General features: G+C 37.4%; 1 protein-coding gene across 1 annotated transcript in view; it reads left to right on the forward strand.

Annotated features, from left to right (window-relative positions):
• camsap2a (calmodulin regulated spectrin-associated protein family, member 2a) overlaps positions 1 to 19,054 on the forward strand; it is a 52,421-nt gene extending 33,367 nt beyond the window's left edge. The window contains 16 exon segments of the mRNA XM_051095311.1: positions 510 to 542; positions 823 to 964; positions 3,647 to 3,786; positions 7,264 to 7,354; positions 7,443 to 7,539; positions 8,031 to 8,068; positions 8,156 to 8,225; positions 8,316 to 10,265; positions 10,267 to 10,342; positions 11,362 to 11,498; positions 11,581 to 11,801; positions 12,186 to 12,252; positions 12,388 to 12,453; positions 13,477 to 13,595; positions 14,050 to 14,168; positions 14,972 to 19,054. Of these exon segments, the coding sequence (XP_050951268.1) occupies positions 510 to 542; positions 823 to 964; positions 3,647 to 3,786; positions 7,264 to 7,354; positions 7,443 to 7,539; positions 8,031 to 8,068; positions 8,156 to 8,225; positions 8,316 to 10,265; positions 10,267 to 10,342; positions 11,362 to 11,498; positions 11,581 to 11,801; positions 12,186 to 12,252; positions 12,388 to 12,453; positions 13,477 to 13,595; positions 14,050 to 14,168; positions 14,972 to 15,277 (3,672 nt within the window). The 3' untranslated portion in view covers positions 15,278 to 19,054.

The following is a 19,054-nucleotide window of genomic DNA, read 5'->3' on the forward strand; positions in this document are numbered from 1 at the left end:
GTAACTTTTTACAGTCTTCTCAGGGCATTCTGGGTAAAAATGCATTCATATTGTGATTCACAAGGTTTAATGTCTCTTAGATCAGAGAGCATCAGTTTTCCCTTCTTCAGTTTGGACCCCTACAGTTATTTCGGCACGCTTTTGATGATACGCTTCTTCTTTTCCAGTCTTTTAAGCCTCAAAAAGTTGAGAAAAGCTTAAAACTGCGAACATGGCAGGAACCAGTCGAGCACACCGTGTCCTAACCAGGCCTTAGTGATTCAGTGAAAATTCAAAAGTATTGTGGATTTTTGTGTTATTCATATAGAAAGAGTTGTATTTGTTGTAGAACTGCTTCCAGAGTTTGACTGTTTATCTGCCGAGTGTTTTCTTGTAATCCGGTTTCTAGTAAAGACGGTATCGTCACACTTAATCTGATGTGGACGTAAACAGCTGATTAGGTTGAATAATCTCTGTTGCTGACGTAACTGCTCTTTCTTCTCTCTCATTCATTCTCTGACTGGCTGAAGTCTCCAACCAAGTGGTACATGAAGCTGGTTCCTGTAAGTGTGACTGTGAAACGCCTTCTTTCATCCTGGCATCTTCCATCTCGTGGCTTCGTCGTGTTTCTGTTGCCATGACGACGCTTTCACATTGTCCTCCTCAGCTTCATTAACTGTTGACAGAGAAATATTTCTATTAGGCTGAGTCAAAAAATAGATTTTATGTTACCATCCACATCCATGTGTTGTTTTTCAGTGCTTTTCCATACGTTGGTCAGTTGTTGAATGTGTGTGTGTGTTTTGCTCTACCGAATGGGTTGTTTATGTGTGTTTGCTGCAGGCGCGTTATAGGAAGGAGCAGGTTCTGCCCAAGATGGTGCCGTGGATCCCCCCGGTGGACAACCTCCTGAAGGACAGCACAGATGGCTGTGCCCTCGCCGCCCTGCTGCACTTTTACTGCCCCGCCATCGTCCACCTGGGAGGTACACAAACCTGCCAAAGCCTCTACATTACTGCACACAAAATAATAGGCCAGATTCAGAGGGAATAGTGTGTGGGAGTTGTTGAATCAAAAGGAACCATATTTATGATATGCTAAATCCAGATTTATTGTAATATCATGACAATGGATGATATATTCATGGAGATGTTTTTTTTTTTTTTTTTTTTTTTTTTTTTGTGCACAATATTTTGAATAAATAAATAAATAAATAAATAATATTATTTATATATATATATATATATATATATATATATATATATAAATGTAGTATTAAATATTTTTAATAAAAGAATATTTAAATATTTTAGAATATACAGTATGCACATTTATTGAAAGCATTTCATGAAACTATCATCAGATATAATGTTTATTACTTTTATATTTTTGTATTGTTAAATTATTTAATAATACATTGTGTTAATAATATATTGTTAGTATTATAATATATTAGTGTTGTTATATTATTATAATATATTATTAATAGTATTTCTATTTTTAAATGTTTTTCTATATTTTCAGAATATTATACAAGAGACAGTGGACGAATGTTTTTTATGAAAGAAAGCAATATTCACATTGTGTATTTTTAATATTTTATATTAAATGATAGTACTAATAAGATTATTATTTTATATCGTTTTAACAGTATTTTAAAAATATTTTAGAATATACAATAAGCAGATTTTTTTTATAACATTTAAAAACAGTATCGTCAAATATAATGTTTATTGCTTGAGATTTTTTTATTGTTAAATAATTTAATAATACAGTGTTAGTAATTATAAAAATATTATACAAGAGAAAATACTATTAATATTGTGTATACTTTTCATATTTTTAATTATGTAAAAATTATAGTACTAATAAGTTTCATATTTTTTCACAATATTAAAATTTTTTTTAGAATATAAATATATTAATATAAGTATTATCATATACAATATTTTTTCAAAATATTCTACAAGAAACAGTAGACAAATGTTTAAAATAAAAAACAATGTATTATTTTAATATTTTATATTAATAAATATTATTAGATTTCTATTTTTCCACAGTATTTTTAAAATATTATACAAGCAACAGTAGACAAAATGGTTTTCAAAGAAAGCAATATCTGTAACAATATTGTGTATTATTTTAATATTTTATATTACTAAAAATAGTACTAATAAGTTTAATATTATTTCTTTTCACAATACTTACAATATACAATAAGCACGTATTTTATAACATTTAAAAAATAATATTAAGTATAATGTTAACTTTTTGTTTTTTGTATTATTAAATGATTGAATAATACATTGTATTTATATTAATATGTGTAATATTATTGTTTCTGTTTTTCCACAATTTTTAAAATATTGTACAAGAGACCGTAGACAAATGTTTTTTATTAAAAAACACAATATTCACAATATTATCTATTATTTTAACATATCTATATTATTAAAAATTATAGTACTAATAAAAGTTTATTAGTATTTTTTTGTTTTTTTCACATTATTTTAACATTTTATTAAAAAAGCAATATTAAATATAATGTGTATTACTTTTATATTTTTTGTATTGTTAATGTTTTAATAATATGTTGTATTAATATTAAGTATTATTATACGTATATTATTATATTTCTATTTTTTTACAACATTTTCAAAATATTATACAAAAATGGCAACAATAGTGCATAATATATTATGAAAATAAAAACAATAGCACTAATAAAATGTTCATATTATTTTTTAATTTCTTTTTTCATAATATTTTAAAATATTATACAAGATACAATTGATTTTTTTTTTTTTTTTTTTTTTTTAATTTTATAAAAAGCAATATCCACAATAATAGTGTGTTATTTTAATATTATTAAAAAAAAACTGTAGTAATCATACAGGTATAATATTATTATATTTATATTTTTTTCCTCAATATTTAAAAAATATTATGCAATATTTTATGTTGTTGGAGCCCAGACAAATGTTTTGTTTCATAACATTTCACAACAAAACCATACAACATTAAAATCAAGGGGGAAAAATATAATTTAAATATAATCCCTAAATATAATCAGAAGTTATATTGGGATTTGTTATGTAAGAGACTCACGAGGTGTGCACATGTATGCAAAGCCTACAAAATCTTATACCAGTTGACAAACTGTAAAATATAACAAATTGGTGACAAACACAGACCTAGCCTATTTTTTGAAGTAGCCTATAAACTTCCTCCTCTTTGTTTTACTCATATGCATTTACACCTCTGAAACGTTGAGATTGGATCATTGAAAGGAAACAAACTTGTGACTTACATATAATATTATTTTTCATAATATATTCCATTCTGCTTTGAAATAGTGAATACAATAGTCTTCAACTACTCATTTACAAATCCTAAACATTTAAGTGACTTTAATCATCCTGAACTCCCAGTTAATCTAATCACAGTGATGAAAAGCTGATTCTCCACCTAGCTGTGAAATCAAATGATGGATGCAATTACATTTCCAAATCTCCAAAGGCAAACGTGAATCATGTGACTGTCATTTACGACTCCATGATTAATGGGCTTCTCTGTGATTGGTTGAGTCCTTGTCAAATCTGCCAAATAGGCCGGATGATCTGTCTCGGTGATTAGTGTAGCACTTCGAATCGTCTTTGATTTGCAGACATTTGCCTGAAAGAGACCATGTCGCTGGCAGACAGTCTGTACAACCTGCAGCTCATCCAGGACTTCTGCAAGGAGCACTTGAACCACTGCTGCCACTTCAATCTGGAGGACATGCTCTACGCTCATTCGTCCATCAAAGTAAGCCTTGCATCTACATTTGCTTTCATTTAGAAGAGTTTTACAGCTTGATGCCATTCCTCAAGTTCCTTGCCTTGATGTTTCATTGGTTGATGCGTTGATAACTGCAGGACAAGGTTTGTCAAATTTCTTAGGCCATGACATATGCGATTGGGCGGGATGCTGTTATTTGGAGCCCTAGTCTCACAATAGCCTGTGGGAGTTGGCTATATTCTTGTTAAAAAGCCAAAAAGCGTGAGGCTTGCCTTCAAACGCCGGTGCTTAAACCAGCCTACCGATGGAAGAAGGTTCTCTGGAAACTAGTGCCGTTGACTAAAACAGCACTAAAATCACATTAAAATGCTTGGAAGATATTTAAATATAGGAATCGTGGTTTGCTTGATAAGCTATTGTGGAAGATCTCAAGAGTCTTATTTTTTGCTTTTATTCGGTGGTTTGCAATGTGAAATACCTTCAGTTGTGAGATTTTTATATTTTTCCAGCCCCATGTCATCCAAGATGTTTGTGTTTATTCAGTAAAAAAAAAAAAAAAATTAAGGTTTTTGAGGAAAACATTCCAGGATTTTTCTCCATGTAGTGGACTTCAATGGGGATCAGTGGGTTGAAGGTCCAAAGTGTAGTTTCAACGCAGCTTCAAAGGGCTCTACACGATCCCAAACGAGGAATAAGGGTCTTATCTAGCGAAACGATTGGTCATTTTCTAAATAAAATAAAAATTTATATACTTTTTAACTACATGTAATCACGCGCGGTTAGTTCTTCGTCCGTGTATTTCGGTTCAAAAAGGAAGTGTAGGGAGAAAAACTCCATCTCATGTTCTCCTCAAACTTCAAAATCATCCAACATCGTTGTTTTTCCTTTTTTTTGTATAGAAACTATGCAAGTTCGCTTTGTAAACACTGGGTCGATACTTCTACCTATGTCATGCGTGACTTTTCCAACGTGATTACTTAAGGCGTGAAGTCCAGTTAGTGCAAGATGAGCATTTGTGGTTAAAAAGTATATAAATTAGTATTTTTCTTAGAAAATGACCAATCGTTTTGATAGATAAGACCCTTATTTCTCATCTGGGATCATGTAGAGCTCTTTAAAGCTGCAGTGAAACTGCAATTTGGACCTTTAACTTGTTGATCCCCATTGGAGTCCAGTATATTGAGAAAAATCCTAGAATGTTTTCCTCAAAGACCTTCATTTCTTTTCGACTGAAGAAAGAAAGACCTGAACATCTTGGGGTGTACATAGGGGTTAGTAAATTATCAGGAAATTTTCGTTCTGGAAGTGAACAAATCCTTTAAGAATTGGAAAAATGTTGTTTTGTGAGCTAGATATCGTCAAACTGAAGATCTTTACCTTCGGACTACTTTGTAAGTTCGGACTCTTGGGATCAGATGGAAGTGAAGACCCTTTTTTTTTTTTTCGCTCTGAATGTTATGTCTTCATGTCTTTGATGTCGGTCCTCTCTGGAATGGAGAGAAAGAACATCTGCTGGCAAGGTTTTTCGGTCATGTTGACCGAGAATCCTTTGGTTCTTCTAGAGATGTTGATGGAACAGACATTTCTGCCAGTGCTGTTGAACTCCATGAACCAAAACGGTTGGTTTCATTGTCTGTGGAAAGAATGTACAGATGTATTTTGGCATTTCATGGTTAGGATGTGGAAACCTAGCCACACTTATTAAACCACAAAAACCTTAGAAACTCTAAACATAGAGCAATGCTACTGGTTCCACCTGGTTTTTGTTTAAACTCTTATTGCAAAAATGGAAGCAAAATCTAACAGCGTGTTGGGTTTTATTAGCACCTAACAGCCTCTGGTTAGAGGACATGAGCAGCGTCTGATACGGTGCCAGACTTCAGAGCTGAATCTCAGAAATATGAGTAGAATTGGGAGCAGGTCACTGAGCTGTAACCTTGACCCAGTTTCTGTCAGAGCTAATCTAATCCCAGCTGCTTCCTTTTATTAAAATGTTCAGCGTGGTTAGCACATGTGCTTCATGCGCTGAGATGCAGGTTTGAATCTGGACTGTACTGTGACCTGATCTCATTCCCATCATCATTATTTCCGGTCTGCTTTCAACTGTATAGTAAAAAGTTCTAAAAATCTTCAAGTTAAAAAGACAGTTGACTCAAAAATGAAAATTCTGTCATTAATTACTCAACCTCATGTCATTTTGTTCATCTTCAGAACACAAATTAAGATATTTTTGATTATTTTTTTTTACCGATGTCCTTACTACCTTTCTGGGCCTTGAACATGGTAGTTGTGTTGCTGTCTATGCAGGGTCAGAATCAGATTTAATCAAAAATATCTTAATTTGTGTTCCGAAGATGAACCGTCTTATGGGTTTGGAACAACATGAGGGTGAATAATTAATGAAAGAATTTTTATTTTTGGGTGAAATATCCCTTTAAAGAATTAGCATTCGGGTCAGGAAGCATGATTCATTTTTTAACATTATTTTTAATGCAGTTATTTGTAATAAATTAACACTTTAAATTGACGTCCCTAATTAAAAGCAACATTTTTATTCTCTATACCTACAGATAAGCTTTTCAATAATACATTCACGCCTTCTGTGTGAATAAGTACGTAGACAGGCAGATGGGGGAGAGGGCGCATGTGCCAAACACCATCTGGGTGCAAACACGCGCCTGCTCCGGCTCTCTCAAACACTTAATACAAATGTGGACCCCTTTATTTATTGCCATTACCAGTGGTAGATTGGAGTTCATGATATTACATAAAATCAGTGAGGTTTTATACAAGTTTCACCATGGAGTATTTTAATTAACTGACAGTAGGTGGCTTTGCCTTTGTTAATTTGCTAGTACGTGACAATGTTATTATATTAAGGCTGTTGCAAGGTTAACAATTGATGCCTTGGATTATATGAATAAATCAATTAATCATTAGGTTATATGGAGTAGATGTGGCTTTGAAGGTCTTGCGCTACTCTAGGTAATAAAGAGAGCAAGGACTCTTTGTTGAAAGTCAATTAAAATGCTGAGGTAATGTCTTCTGGGAGTGGCCTCAGATAATTGCTGCGGTTACCCTGTGCTTTTACACTGCTAGATGTAAATTCTGCTGAGTGGGAATAGTGTATCAGAGGCATTTTTCATCATGTCAGGTACCCTCTATAAATTCAAGGTCATGGATTCTGTAGACATGTTATAAAGATGTTCATAGCGCAAAAAGACTGTGTGCATTATTGGAGCAAACAGAAAAGCTATATGGTACAATATAAACTCCCTCAGCATTCCTTATATATATTCTATATAATTATATTTGAAGGGAAAGGGCACTCGTGTCTCCAGGTGGTGTCCGTTCATGCACTACCAGGATTTAGAGAATTGCAGAGACATCTTGTGGAAGAGAAGGAATATTACACATCAAGCCTTAGTCAAGCTTGCAAATTATTTATTGAGGGGAAAAAACATGCAATGCAAGTTAATGTGTTTGTTTGTTTGTTTTTACCAGAATAACTATCTTGTGTTTATGGCTGAGCTCTTCTGGTGGTTTGAGGTTGTTAAGCCGCCATTTGTCCAGCCTCAGGTGCTGGACACCGAAGGTAAATTAATATTTCAATGCATTTCCTAGAAATATTAGTCAATGGTGTTTACATTTATGTACCAACACATTTGTGTTGTCATTTATAGCACCAGCTCCTTCACTGAAAAATCTGCCATCTGTGCCCATCTCAAAAGTCACAAAGAGAAGTTTTATGGAAAGACCTCCTAGTCCAGACAGACCAAGGTATAGCAAACGTCTCTTTTATCGAAAGATTCCCACTTGCGCTTTTTTCATTGGTTTTCAACTCTGGCCCTCAAGGTCCACTTTACTGCAGAGTTTACCTCCAACCTTGATCAACTCACCTGCCAGTAACTTTATAGTAAACCCGAAGACCTTCATTAGCTTGTTCAGGTGTGTTTGATTAGGGTTGGAGCTTGAGAAGCCCTGCTTTATTCGCTTTGAATGCCTGTAGCACATGGGTGTCCAAACCCGGTCCTCCAGTGTCCTGCAGAGTTTAGCTCCAACTTGCCTCAACACACCTGCCTGGAAGTTTTGTAGCATGCTTGGTAGAACCTTGATTAACTGGTTCAGGTGTGTTCAATTAGGGTCTGAGCTAAACTCTGTAGGACAGTGGCCCTTAAGGACCGAGTTTGGAGGCCCTTGCTGTAGCAGTTGAAATTCAAATGCAAAATTGGATGAATATTCATTTTTTTTTTATGTTCATGTCTTCCAAGTCTCCCTCTCCGACCTCAACCACAGACTTCAGGCTCAGGTAAAGTTAACAGGCCTTAAAAATGTTTTTGATAACAACTGTGAAATGCACCCAGTACCATATAAGTTATACATGTGTGCTGTACAGGTGAGATCAAGAGATCAACCTCAATGTCATTTGTGGAAAGCTTCATGGGTACTTGGCCCAAAGAGAAGAAGTAAGTTCAAGTCCATCTCATTATTGAGAATTAAAGAAATAGAGCTTGAAACTATATGCCGTCGGATACCATCCTCTCTTCTTTCGGCAGGTCTGCTGCTCAGGGAGTGTCCTTTGAAATCCCATTTGATAAAGAGAGCACCAATCAAACACCTACTGGCCGAGGGATGACTCGCTCTGTCAGCACTGAAGGTTTTGGTTTCAAAATGCCCCACGGCACTAGGGGCATCAAGAGAAACTTGTCCTTTCAGCCTGTCAATGGCAAGAACATGGGCATTGAGGAGGAAGGCTGTCCGGATAGCCTGTCAGGAAATCAAAATGGCCGTCTAAATGGCTCAGGGCCACCTAGCATCGAAGAAGCCCTTGAGATCATCCACAACTCTGAGAAGAAATCTCAGAGCCCCAGGGCTCATGCACCCAGTGAGGGCTTCTTTCTTCACCTCCAGAATAAAAGTGAATTGAACCCTGAAGCAAAGGATGGCGAGCTAGACTCAGTTTCAGAAACGTCCAAAGGGGTTGCTAGCACGTCCACCACTGAAGTAGACACTGGCATCCATGTGCGGACGGAGGACATCCAAGAGACCCTAGATGAGGACTCATCCCTTAGGGATTGTACTGTCAGTATGGAGCTTGATACAGATCACGACTTTGAGGCAAGAGCTTGCCATAGCCAGGGCTCTACAAGCCCATGTCCCAGCAGCCTAAGCAGCAAGTCCCCTGCTGGAAGCACCCCTGCTTTTACCCCTGGGATTAAGATGACCAGCTTTGCTGAGCAGAAATTCCGTAAACTGAATCCAAACGTGGAGACCAAAGGTGCTGCTTCCCAAAGCACAACACCAGACGGTTCAGATCTTGGCATTCCTCACTCTGTTTCCTGGGCTCCTTCACCTGAGGTCAGCCCTGCACATCAGCCATCCAAGGACCCGGCCCAGGCCATGGCTGCAGAAATGGTGCAGCTGCGCATGAGACTTGAAGAGAAGCGTCGAGCCATTGAGGCTCAGAAGAAGAAAGTAGAGGCAGCTTTTACCAGACACCGTCAGAAGATGGGACGCAGTGCTTTCCTCACAGTTGTCAAGAGGAAAGGAATAGATGGTACCTCACCTTCTCAAGAGAACACTCCTAGTTCAGAGGGAAGCAAGACACCAGCGGAGACACCTCAGCCCGCCAAGTCTCCGGTGAAGTCTGCGGGTGAGGATGGTACCTCCGAGGCGGACCTGATGGAATACACACGCTCCATTGAGAAGCTCAATGCTTCCTTGAGCTTCCTGCAGAGTGAGATGCAGCGGCTGGCCCAGCAGCAGGAGGTAATCATGCAGATGCGGGAGCAACAGGCTTGGGTGGTGTCGCCACATCAACCTTCACCACAAAAGCAGGTGCGAGAGCTCAGAGGGAGTGGGGCACGCTCTTCTGGGTCTCCTTCACCTGCAGATTCTCCTAGAGCTACACACCGTTCCCCTACAAACCTTAAGAGGAAGTCTGCTTCTTTCCATTCCAAGACGCCAAGGACACCCAGACCCAGTGAGCTAAAGATCACTCCCTTCAATCGAGTCCTGACCGTTCCACAGTCAGTGGACAGCATACCACGCCTGAGAAGGTTCTCCCCATCCCAGTCCGTGTCCTGCTCATTTTCTTATTTGGGAAGCGAGAAGAAACCACCATCAGGAGCTGAAGCCACGGACAAGGAGATAGAACAAGGCCTTGAGTCATTGTCCATTGAATGTTCCTCTGGGACCATCACCTCCCCAACCAAAGAGGCTGTAACTCAAGATGCTGACTTCATGTCAGCCAAGGAGCCAGAAGATATGGGAGAGGACAGCAAGAAGGAAAACGAACCAACTGAAGAAAGAGAACAACTGAAGAAGCCAACAAATGAGATTAAGCCAGCAGTAGAATCTAGTGTGTCAGAAGTTTTGTCGCAGGTCGTAATGGAGACCGTTATTGTCACTCCCACCGAGCCAGTTGACGTCGCCAATCAGACCAATAAAAATTTGATTGAGGTTCCACTGTCGATTCTCAAGCCCCTGGAAGGACAAGCGTTGGAAAGAGGAAGGCGAGAAGGAGACTTCAGGGGAAAATCTGGACAATGAGCATAAAATGTGCTGTGGATTCTTCTTCAAGGTAGATATGAGTGTCAGAGGATCCTTGTCTTAATCGGTAGATTAAGGAAGCTTGGAATGCTACGGCAAGCGTCACTATTGCTATGGCTTACTCTTAGCAGTTTGAATTAGCAGTTTAAACCTTTGTTAATCTTCAGAACACAAATTAAGATATTTTTGATGAAATCCAAGAGCTTTCTGACCCTGACGGTTAAACCAATGATGTCAAATTGACTATTTTAACTATGTCCTTACTACCTTTCTGTGTCTTGAATATGGTAGTACTGTTGCCATCTATGCAGGGTCAGAAAGCTCTCTGATTTCATCAAAAATATCTTAATTTGTGTTCCGAAGATGAACGAAGGTCTTACAGGTGACATGTGGGTGAGTAATTAATGACAGAATTTTCATTTTTGGGTGAACTATCCCTAATGTTTAAATTTTGGTGTGATCAAATCTTCCAGAGCATCTTAGACCATTTGGTCTAAGAACTTGAATGCTACCTTAAACTATGTGGTTTAGAGAAGATATTACTTTTTATATCGACTTTATTGCAGGCTATGTTGTCTTGGGGCAGTAAGCAACCATTTGGAGAACCTTAGCAATGCTCTTGCAATTTGTTATGTTTTTGTTATGTATTCGTTAACAATGCACTAGCAACTATCCAAAACACTTCAGCATTTTTTTTAAGAAATTTTAAAAATCTAGCTATTAAGGGCCAAAGTTATAACCCAAAATGGTGTATTATCACAGGGAAATGCGGCGTGACTATAATATATAAAATTATTTTTAGTCACAGAAGGAGGTTAGCTTGGGACAGATCCCTAGAAAATGCAGCTGTTTGATCTAGGTCAGAAAACTAAGTCAAATAAATAATTTATTGCATGGTGTTAGTGTTCTGCAGGGAGTCTGAGCAGTGTAGCGTATATCGAGCGCATCCAGACTGCTCACATCAACATCATTATATTGCCTACAGATTCCTTGTTCAGATACTTGATAGACTTGAACATGTCCATTCTGATAATGTGTTTGCATTATAAGGATGATATGAAGGAAGAGGACAGCATGGCCATGAAGCGAGCAGCGCTTCTGGAGAAAAGGCTGAGGCGAGAACGGGAGACCCAGCAGAGGAAACAACAGCTGGAGGCGGAGCTTGAACAAAAGAAAGAAGAGGCCAGGTAACACCCACCCCAGGTGTCAATCACTAAATCAAAACTCCTCCCTCTCATTCTTAATTCCAATATCTGTCTTTTTCCACAGACTGAAGGCAGAGGAAGACCGCATGAAGAAGGAAGAAGACAAAGCCCGGCGGGAATTTATCAAACAAGAGTACCTGAGGAGAAAACAGCTGAAGCTTATGGAGGACATGGACACGCTTGTCAAACCGCGGCCTGCGGGGGCCAAACAGAGGAAACCACGGCCCAAGTCCATCCACAGAGATGTGATGGAGTCCCCCAGGACTCCTGTCAGGGCCACGGCAGGTAAAGGGCGCCACCTCCTGGCAAAGCCCGGCACTGCACGCTTTGTGCTACTCCTGTCCAGCTCACTGCATCCCACTGTATTTTCTTCTAACAAGTACTCTACAACTTCTCTTGCTTTAAATATCTACTCTAACAAATTTCCAACTAACTAAAGGACTCTCCCTAAACTAATTTAAACTGATTTAACCAATCTGGCTGGCACTCTTTTGTGTGTGTTTACACAGTTTGAAGGAGTTAGAGAGACTGTTAGCAATTTAATTGCAGAGAGCTGTACTTCTACGAGGGTAACACAAAGTTTGGCGGGCTTGCTGTTGTCTTGTGTAACTGTGGGTCCTGTCCCGTTTTGTGTTTTGCATCCAGGTTCACGACCTCGTGTTTTTTCAGTGTCCAGCCTTTCTCTGGCATCTCTTGGAGATAATGACAGTGTCAGCTCGGATAAGAAAACGCAAAGGTAAGAAGCACTTCAAGCAGTCGGTAGAATGAGAATATGTTTACTTCCTGTAGCTTTACTATGCAATACTAACCCAGTGTCCTTTGAATTCTCTGTATTTTTTCCTTCGTATTCTTGAATGTTCTTGCTTCTTAGAAGCAATAGCTTAGCATCTGGCAGTCTTTTCTTCTTTTTGAGCTCTCCTCGTGTGAGAAGTAGAAGGTCAGTCGTAGTCGGATAAGACTCTTTGCGCTTCCATCTTCTGTTCAAGAAGAACATCTTGTTTTGCTTTGAGTTTGGCAGCAACACGAGGAATGATCCCCCATCTTTGAACAATAAAGATGGCTACTATAGTTCACCCATCACAGCTTTTTTTGTTTAATTTTGTCATTATTAAACAAGTTAATTTTTAAGGTCACTAACCTTCACACTCGCACTGAATGGCACTGAAACTTCAAAACACAAAAGTAAAGATCTGCACTTCACACTCTTGTGAGAGGCTTGTTTAAAGTCTCCCCTTTTTTCAATTAAACTTAATACATGTTGCTGGTCTTAACATACATTTAAAATTCTGTTGCTTTCTCAGATACTTCACATAAAGAATATATTATTTTTGTTGTTTCATTTGATACTGACTCAAAGGAAATAAAAAAAAAAAAACATCCAAAAACCATTTATGATTAATAGCTTTAAAGGATTTGTTCACTTCCAGAATAAAAATTTCCTGATAATTTACTTACACCCATGTCATCCAAGATGTTTATGTCTTTCTTTCTTTCTTCAGTCGCAAAGAAATTAAGATTTTTGCGGAAAAGATTTCAGGATTTTTCTCCATATAGTGGGCTTCATTGGGGATCAGTAGGTTAAGAGTCTGAAATTGCAGTTTCAATGCAGCTTCAAAGGGCTCTACACGACCCCAGCTGAGGAATAAGGGTCTTATCTAGCGAAATGTTTGGTCATTTTCTAAAACTGCAATTTGGTCCTTCAACCCGTTGATCCCCACAGGATTGGAGAAAAATCCTGGAATGTTTTCCACAAAAACCTTAATTTCTCTTCGACTGAAAAAAGAAAGTCATGAACATCTTGGATGACATGGGGGTGAGTAAATTACCAGCAAATGTTTACTCTGAAAGTGAACTAATCCTTTAATTCAGTCACTTCTTGATTTTGCATGAGAGCAGTTGTTGTTTCAGCAGTATCAGAATCTGATGGATTGCAGGACTCAGTTTTTCCATGTCATTACAGTAGGCCTGACTCAGCAGACGGTTGCCTTTCGCCCACTCGCTCCAGCAGCCGTAACGGAGAGAAAGACTGGGAGAATGGCTCAACCACATCCTCACTGACGTCCAACACCGAATACACAGGTTAAAATACTAAAATGTTTCACAATATTTAGCGTCTGCATCTCCATCTCCAGTCCACAAGAGGGAGCCTCTATATTAGTTCTGTTCTGTAAGTCATTATCAAATATGGCCCACAAGATCCACTTTCCTGCAGAGTTTAGCTCTAACCCTAATCAAACACATCTGAGCATGCTAATCAGTGTCTTCAAGATCATTAGAAAATCACAGGTAGGTGAGTTTGATCAGGGTTGGAGCTAAACTCTGGCATTGGCCCTCCAGGACAAAATTTGAGGATCCCTGATATAAGCGTTTCTAATTGCCCAACCATATTAAACATAATTAAATTTTAATGTATAAAACATGCTCAGAACTTCAGTTTACAGCTCCCTGTAGAGGACTGGAGGGTGTTTAGCAAACTCCAAAGATACAACTTTTATATGACATTTATAATGCCATTTCTATTTGTTTAACGCAGGTCCTAAATTATATAAGGAGCCCAGTGCAAAGTCAAACAAGCATATAATTCAGAATGCTTTGGCGCATTGCTGTTTGGCTGGCAAAGTCAATGAGGGACAGAAAAACAAGATTTTGGAGGTAAGCATGTACATTTTGCAATTTTTACTACTGTATTTGACTTTTGTATTTAGTTGCAAAGAAATTAAGGTTTTTGAGGAAAACATCTAGGATTTTTCTCCATATAGTGGACTTCAGTGGGGATCAACAGGTTGAAGGTCCAAATTGCAGTTTCAATGAGGCTTCAAAGGGCTCTACATGATCCCAGCCAAAGAATAGGGGTCTTATCTAGCAAAACAAGTATCATTTTTTACGAAAAATACAAATTTATATACTTTCTAACCACAAATGCTCGTCTTGCAGTAGCTCGACATTACGTATTATGTAATCACATTGGAAATGTCACATGTGATGTAGGCGGAAGTACTGACCCAGTGTTTACAAAGTGAATGTGCAAAGAAAGTCAAATGCCCTTTACAAAAAAAGGTAAAACAACGATGTTGGACCATTTTGAAGTCGGAGGATAAAACAAGACCTACCCTGCGTTTTCGAACTAAAGTACACAGACGAAGAACTAACCATGCGTGATCTTTCCAGCGTGATTATTTGTTATAGATGCGCATCGCAGAGATGAGCATTTGTGGTTAAAAAGTATATAAATTTCTATTTTTTCTAGTTAAGACTCTTATTTCTCGTCTGTAGAGCCCTTTGAAGCTGCACTGAAACTGCAATTTTGACCTTCAACCCTTTGATTCCCATTTAAGTCCAGTATATTGAGAAAAATCCTGGAATGTTTTCCTCAAAAACCTTCTTTTCTTTTCAACTGAAGTATAAAAATGAACATATAATATGTTTTATTCATTACATCTATTTGTTTTCTCCAGGAAATGGAGAAATCAGGGGCTAACAACTTCCTGATCCTATTCCGGGATTCCGGTTGCCAGTTCCGCTCGCTCTACACCTACAGCCCCGACACGGAGGAGATCAGTAAGTTGTCCGGCATCGGTCCCAAAAACATCTCGCGCAAGATGATCGACGGCCTCTACAAGTACAACTCAGACAGGAAGCAGTTCAGCCAAATTCCAGCTAAAACCATGTCGGCAAACGTCGACGCCATCACGATCCACAGCCACCTGTGGCAGACCAAAAAACCAGGAACGCCGAAGAAAGTAGCGGCCGTGAAGTCCTAGTGTTTCCCGACGCCGGATGTAATCTCAATGCACTTGTACATAATCGAATACTACAACATTTTTACACTCTTCCGTCAGTTGTCGTTCGGACACACAAGATTGCGAAAAATATGCACAACTGGAATGTAAAACTCTATGGGGTGGCGAATGGATCAAACAGCTAAGACTGTGTTGTTTTATTGCACCGCGTACGTGTCGTTTTTATTTAAATGTGCCAAAAAAAGGAAAATAATGAAAAGTTGTTGTCATGGATGACTTGTTATTTTAATTTGGTACACTAAAGCACTGAATGTTCTTAGTTTGTACAGAAATCGCGCACATATGTTGACGTGTGGCCTTTTTGTCTATATTTTAATCTTGTTTTTATTTGGTTTATTTTTTACGACTGTCCTGATATGATTGTACGGCTGCTTATGGAAAGGTTCTCACATGCATAGCTTGTGATCATAACGGTTTAGTACTGTAAGGGAATTCTGTCATATCTAGTATACATTAACCGGCGTGCTAATGTGCAGTGAGTGGTTTAGTTTGCAGGCCGAACCCACTTCTGATGGGTTTTAACATTATCTAATGGCATTGATTCACAGCAGGATTGTGAATTCCTTTCATTCCGTTCCTGTAGGTGTTTTTGCTTTTTATATATATATTTTGGGGTCCGACTGATGGAAATATTCAGCATAATGATCTATTTAATCAATATTTATCTTTCATAAAAGGTCTTAAGAGACTAGGGGTTTGAAAACCAAACTTTCTGTTGGTGCGATTAAAAAAAAACAGGCAGATTATCCTTGACTGAATTGTTTGAATGATATTTCCATGGATGAAGATGAGTAGTATCATGTGCTGGAGTAATAATCATTTTCAAAATACTTTTGTACTGTATGCTTGTGGTGACTGATCTTAAGTATTTCCCCATCCCGGGTCACGCAAAAGTATTAAAAGCAGTTTGCCAAATTATGTATTTTAACGGATTGTTGGAGCCATTTCCGTGTTTTGCGACTGAGGGCTAAATCGTTTGATTGGTAAATTATTTTAAATAATAAAAATAGTTTTTTGACTTGTTTGTAAGGGATTAAGACATGCCGCATTTTGTAAGCCTGGAGTCTGTGTGACATTTTAAGATGTTACGAATATCGGTCTGTTAGCATTCCCCCTTAAGGTACAATGATATTATTAAAATTTTGGTAAAAATGACATTTCGTTGGCAAAAAGGTCCATTGGTTACAGTAGCTGAGTTTCCATTACCCTTCAAATTGCCCAAACTAGAAAAATACAAAAAATACTGCAAATTGAAAATACTTCAATTTCTCAAAAACTCCCTTCTATCGTAAACAAGTATTTATGATTGCACAAGGTGTTTTTTTGTTTTTTTTTAGGCAAAACGTAAAAAATTATGTTTTACTCCCATAATATCAGTTAATGGAAACGCCTCCGTTTTGCAATAGTTTTTCATCGACATTAATAAAATATCGCAAAAGTTTTCCGCAAATCTGTAACGGAACAAAACGATCCATCGTTTTGGTAAAAATATTATATTTTGTTGGCAAAAAGGTCCATTGGTAACAGTAGCTGCATTTCCATTACCCATCAAATTGCGCAAATTGAAATAGTGAATTGAAAATACGCCCAATGGAAACATGTCAATTTTGCAAAAACTCCCATATATTGCAAAAAAGTTTTTACGATTGCATGAGGTGGTTTTTCAGTAAGTTCAAAAAAGGAATATTTCGCAAAACTGCAATTTAAATTACATTTTCTTCTTGAAGTTTTTTCGCATTTACAGGTCAACTGGCATACGGAAAAATCACATGAACATTCTTTAACATACTATAACCTCCAAGAAACACCTCATACATGGCCGCTCAAAAGTATAATGGGTGAAAACGTTTCACGTTTTAGTCGCATAACATCGGTTAATGGAAACGCTGCCATATTGCAATCGTGTTTTAGCGAGATTTATAAAAATAAAGATTGGTCTTATCTAGTGAAACGATCTGTCATTTTGATGAAAATGTGACAATCTGTTGGAAAGAAAGGTCCATTCATAACAGTAGCTGCGTTTCCATTACCCTTCAAATTTCACAAATTGAATCACGTCAATTTCGCGAAAACTCCCATATATCACAAAAAAGTGGAAAACACTTTGCAGTAGCCATTTTGCAGTAGTTTTTTTATCCGCATTTATAAAATATCGCAAATGTTATGTGCAAATCTGCAATGAAATGGTGTTATCTAGCGAAATGATCTGTCATTTTGGTGAAAATATGACATTTAGTTGGCAAAAAGCTCTGTTGGTAACAGTAGCTGGGTTTCCAATAACCTTTAAGTTGCGCAAATTGAAATTGCAACCTGAAAAAAATACGTCAATTTGACAAAAACTCATATACTCAAAAAACTCTTTAATATACTATAACCTCCAAGAAACACAGCATATGTGGCCACTCACAAATATAAGGGTAAAAAATTAAGTTTTAGTTGCATAACATAAGTTAATGGAAACACTGCCATTTCACAATAGTTTTTTTATCGACATTTATAAAATCTCGCAAAATTTATGTGCAAATCTGTAATTGAATTGTCTTATTTAGCAAAATGATCTGTCATTTTGGTGAAAATATGACGTTTTGTTGGCAAAAAGGTCCATTGCTAACAGTAGCTGCATTTTCATTACCCTTAAAATTGCGTAAACTGAAATTGCGAATTGAAAATACGTCAATTTCACAAAAACTCCCATCTATCACAAACACATTTTTTACGATAGCATGAGGTGGTTTTTCGGGCAATTCGAAAAAGGAATATTTTGCAAAACTTCAATGGAAATAGTTTTTTTTTTTTTTTTTTTTTTTCGCATTTACAGGTCAACTCGTGTACGAAAAAAATCACACGATCACTCTTTAATATACTATAACCTCCAAGAAACACCCCGTACATGCCCCCTCACAAGTATAAGCAGTAAAAAATAGTTTTAGTCGCATAACATCGGTTAATGGAAACGCTGCCATTTCGCAATCGTTTTTTATCGATATAAAATATTGCAAAAGTTTTGTGCAAATCTGTATTGAAATGGTCTTATCTAGTGAAACGGACATTTTTGCACAAAGTTTTGTGCAAATCTGTAATGGAAATGCACCTAGTGTAGCAATGAAGAAGTCGCTGTCAATCCAAACAGATTTTTGTTGGTTAAAGCGCAAAATTTTGGTGAATCCGTTGCGAAATCTGCAAGCGAAATTTCCAGTAATAAAAAATGACTCCGCAAAACTCGCCAAACTACGGTAGCTAAATGTGACTGCACCTTCAATCATTTTAAGGCAGAATGTGGCTGTATACGGGTAGAGGCTTTATTGCCTAACGAAAAAACGGCCTTTCTTTTGTGCCCTTTATTTCAGTAGGAGTTGTAAAAAATTGGTGCTTGCCTCTCGAAACATAAACTTGCACACCTGTTCTCCCATTCAAAGATTTCTTGAGTAGTTTGAGTGATGTGTCAGTGTTTGGAATGGAAATATGTGCACAGCCCTGAATACACAGTAGCTGACATCTTATATCCATTAGAATGGTACTACTGGAAACAAATGGTATTTCGAGCCACAAACGAAGGTTATTTAACTGTAAATGAGCACGATAGAAAACTGTACAGTGTGTGTTCTCTAATCTCTCCAGCACGTCTCTCTCTCTATTTTATTTTCTTTCAGGCGCTGTGCTGTCATATTGTTCAAAGTAACATGTTCGATTTCAATTGCATTCAATAAATTTCGCATGGCCTCATGTGCAGCCTGCTGA

Source organism: Labeo rohita, chromosome 22 (assembly GCF_022985175.1).
Source record: "Labeo rohita strain BAU-BD-2019 chromosome 22, IGBB_LRoh.1.0, whole genome shotgun sequence".
Taxonomy (NCBI): domain Eukaryota; kingdom Metazoa; phylum Chordata; class Actinopteri; order Cypriniformes; family Cyprinidae; genus Labeo; species Labeo rohita.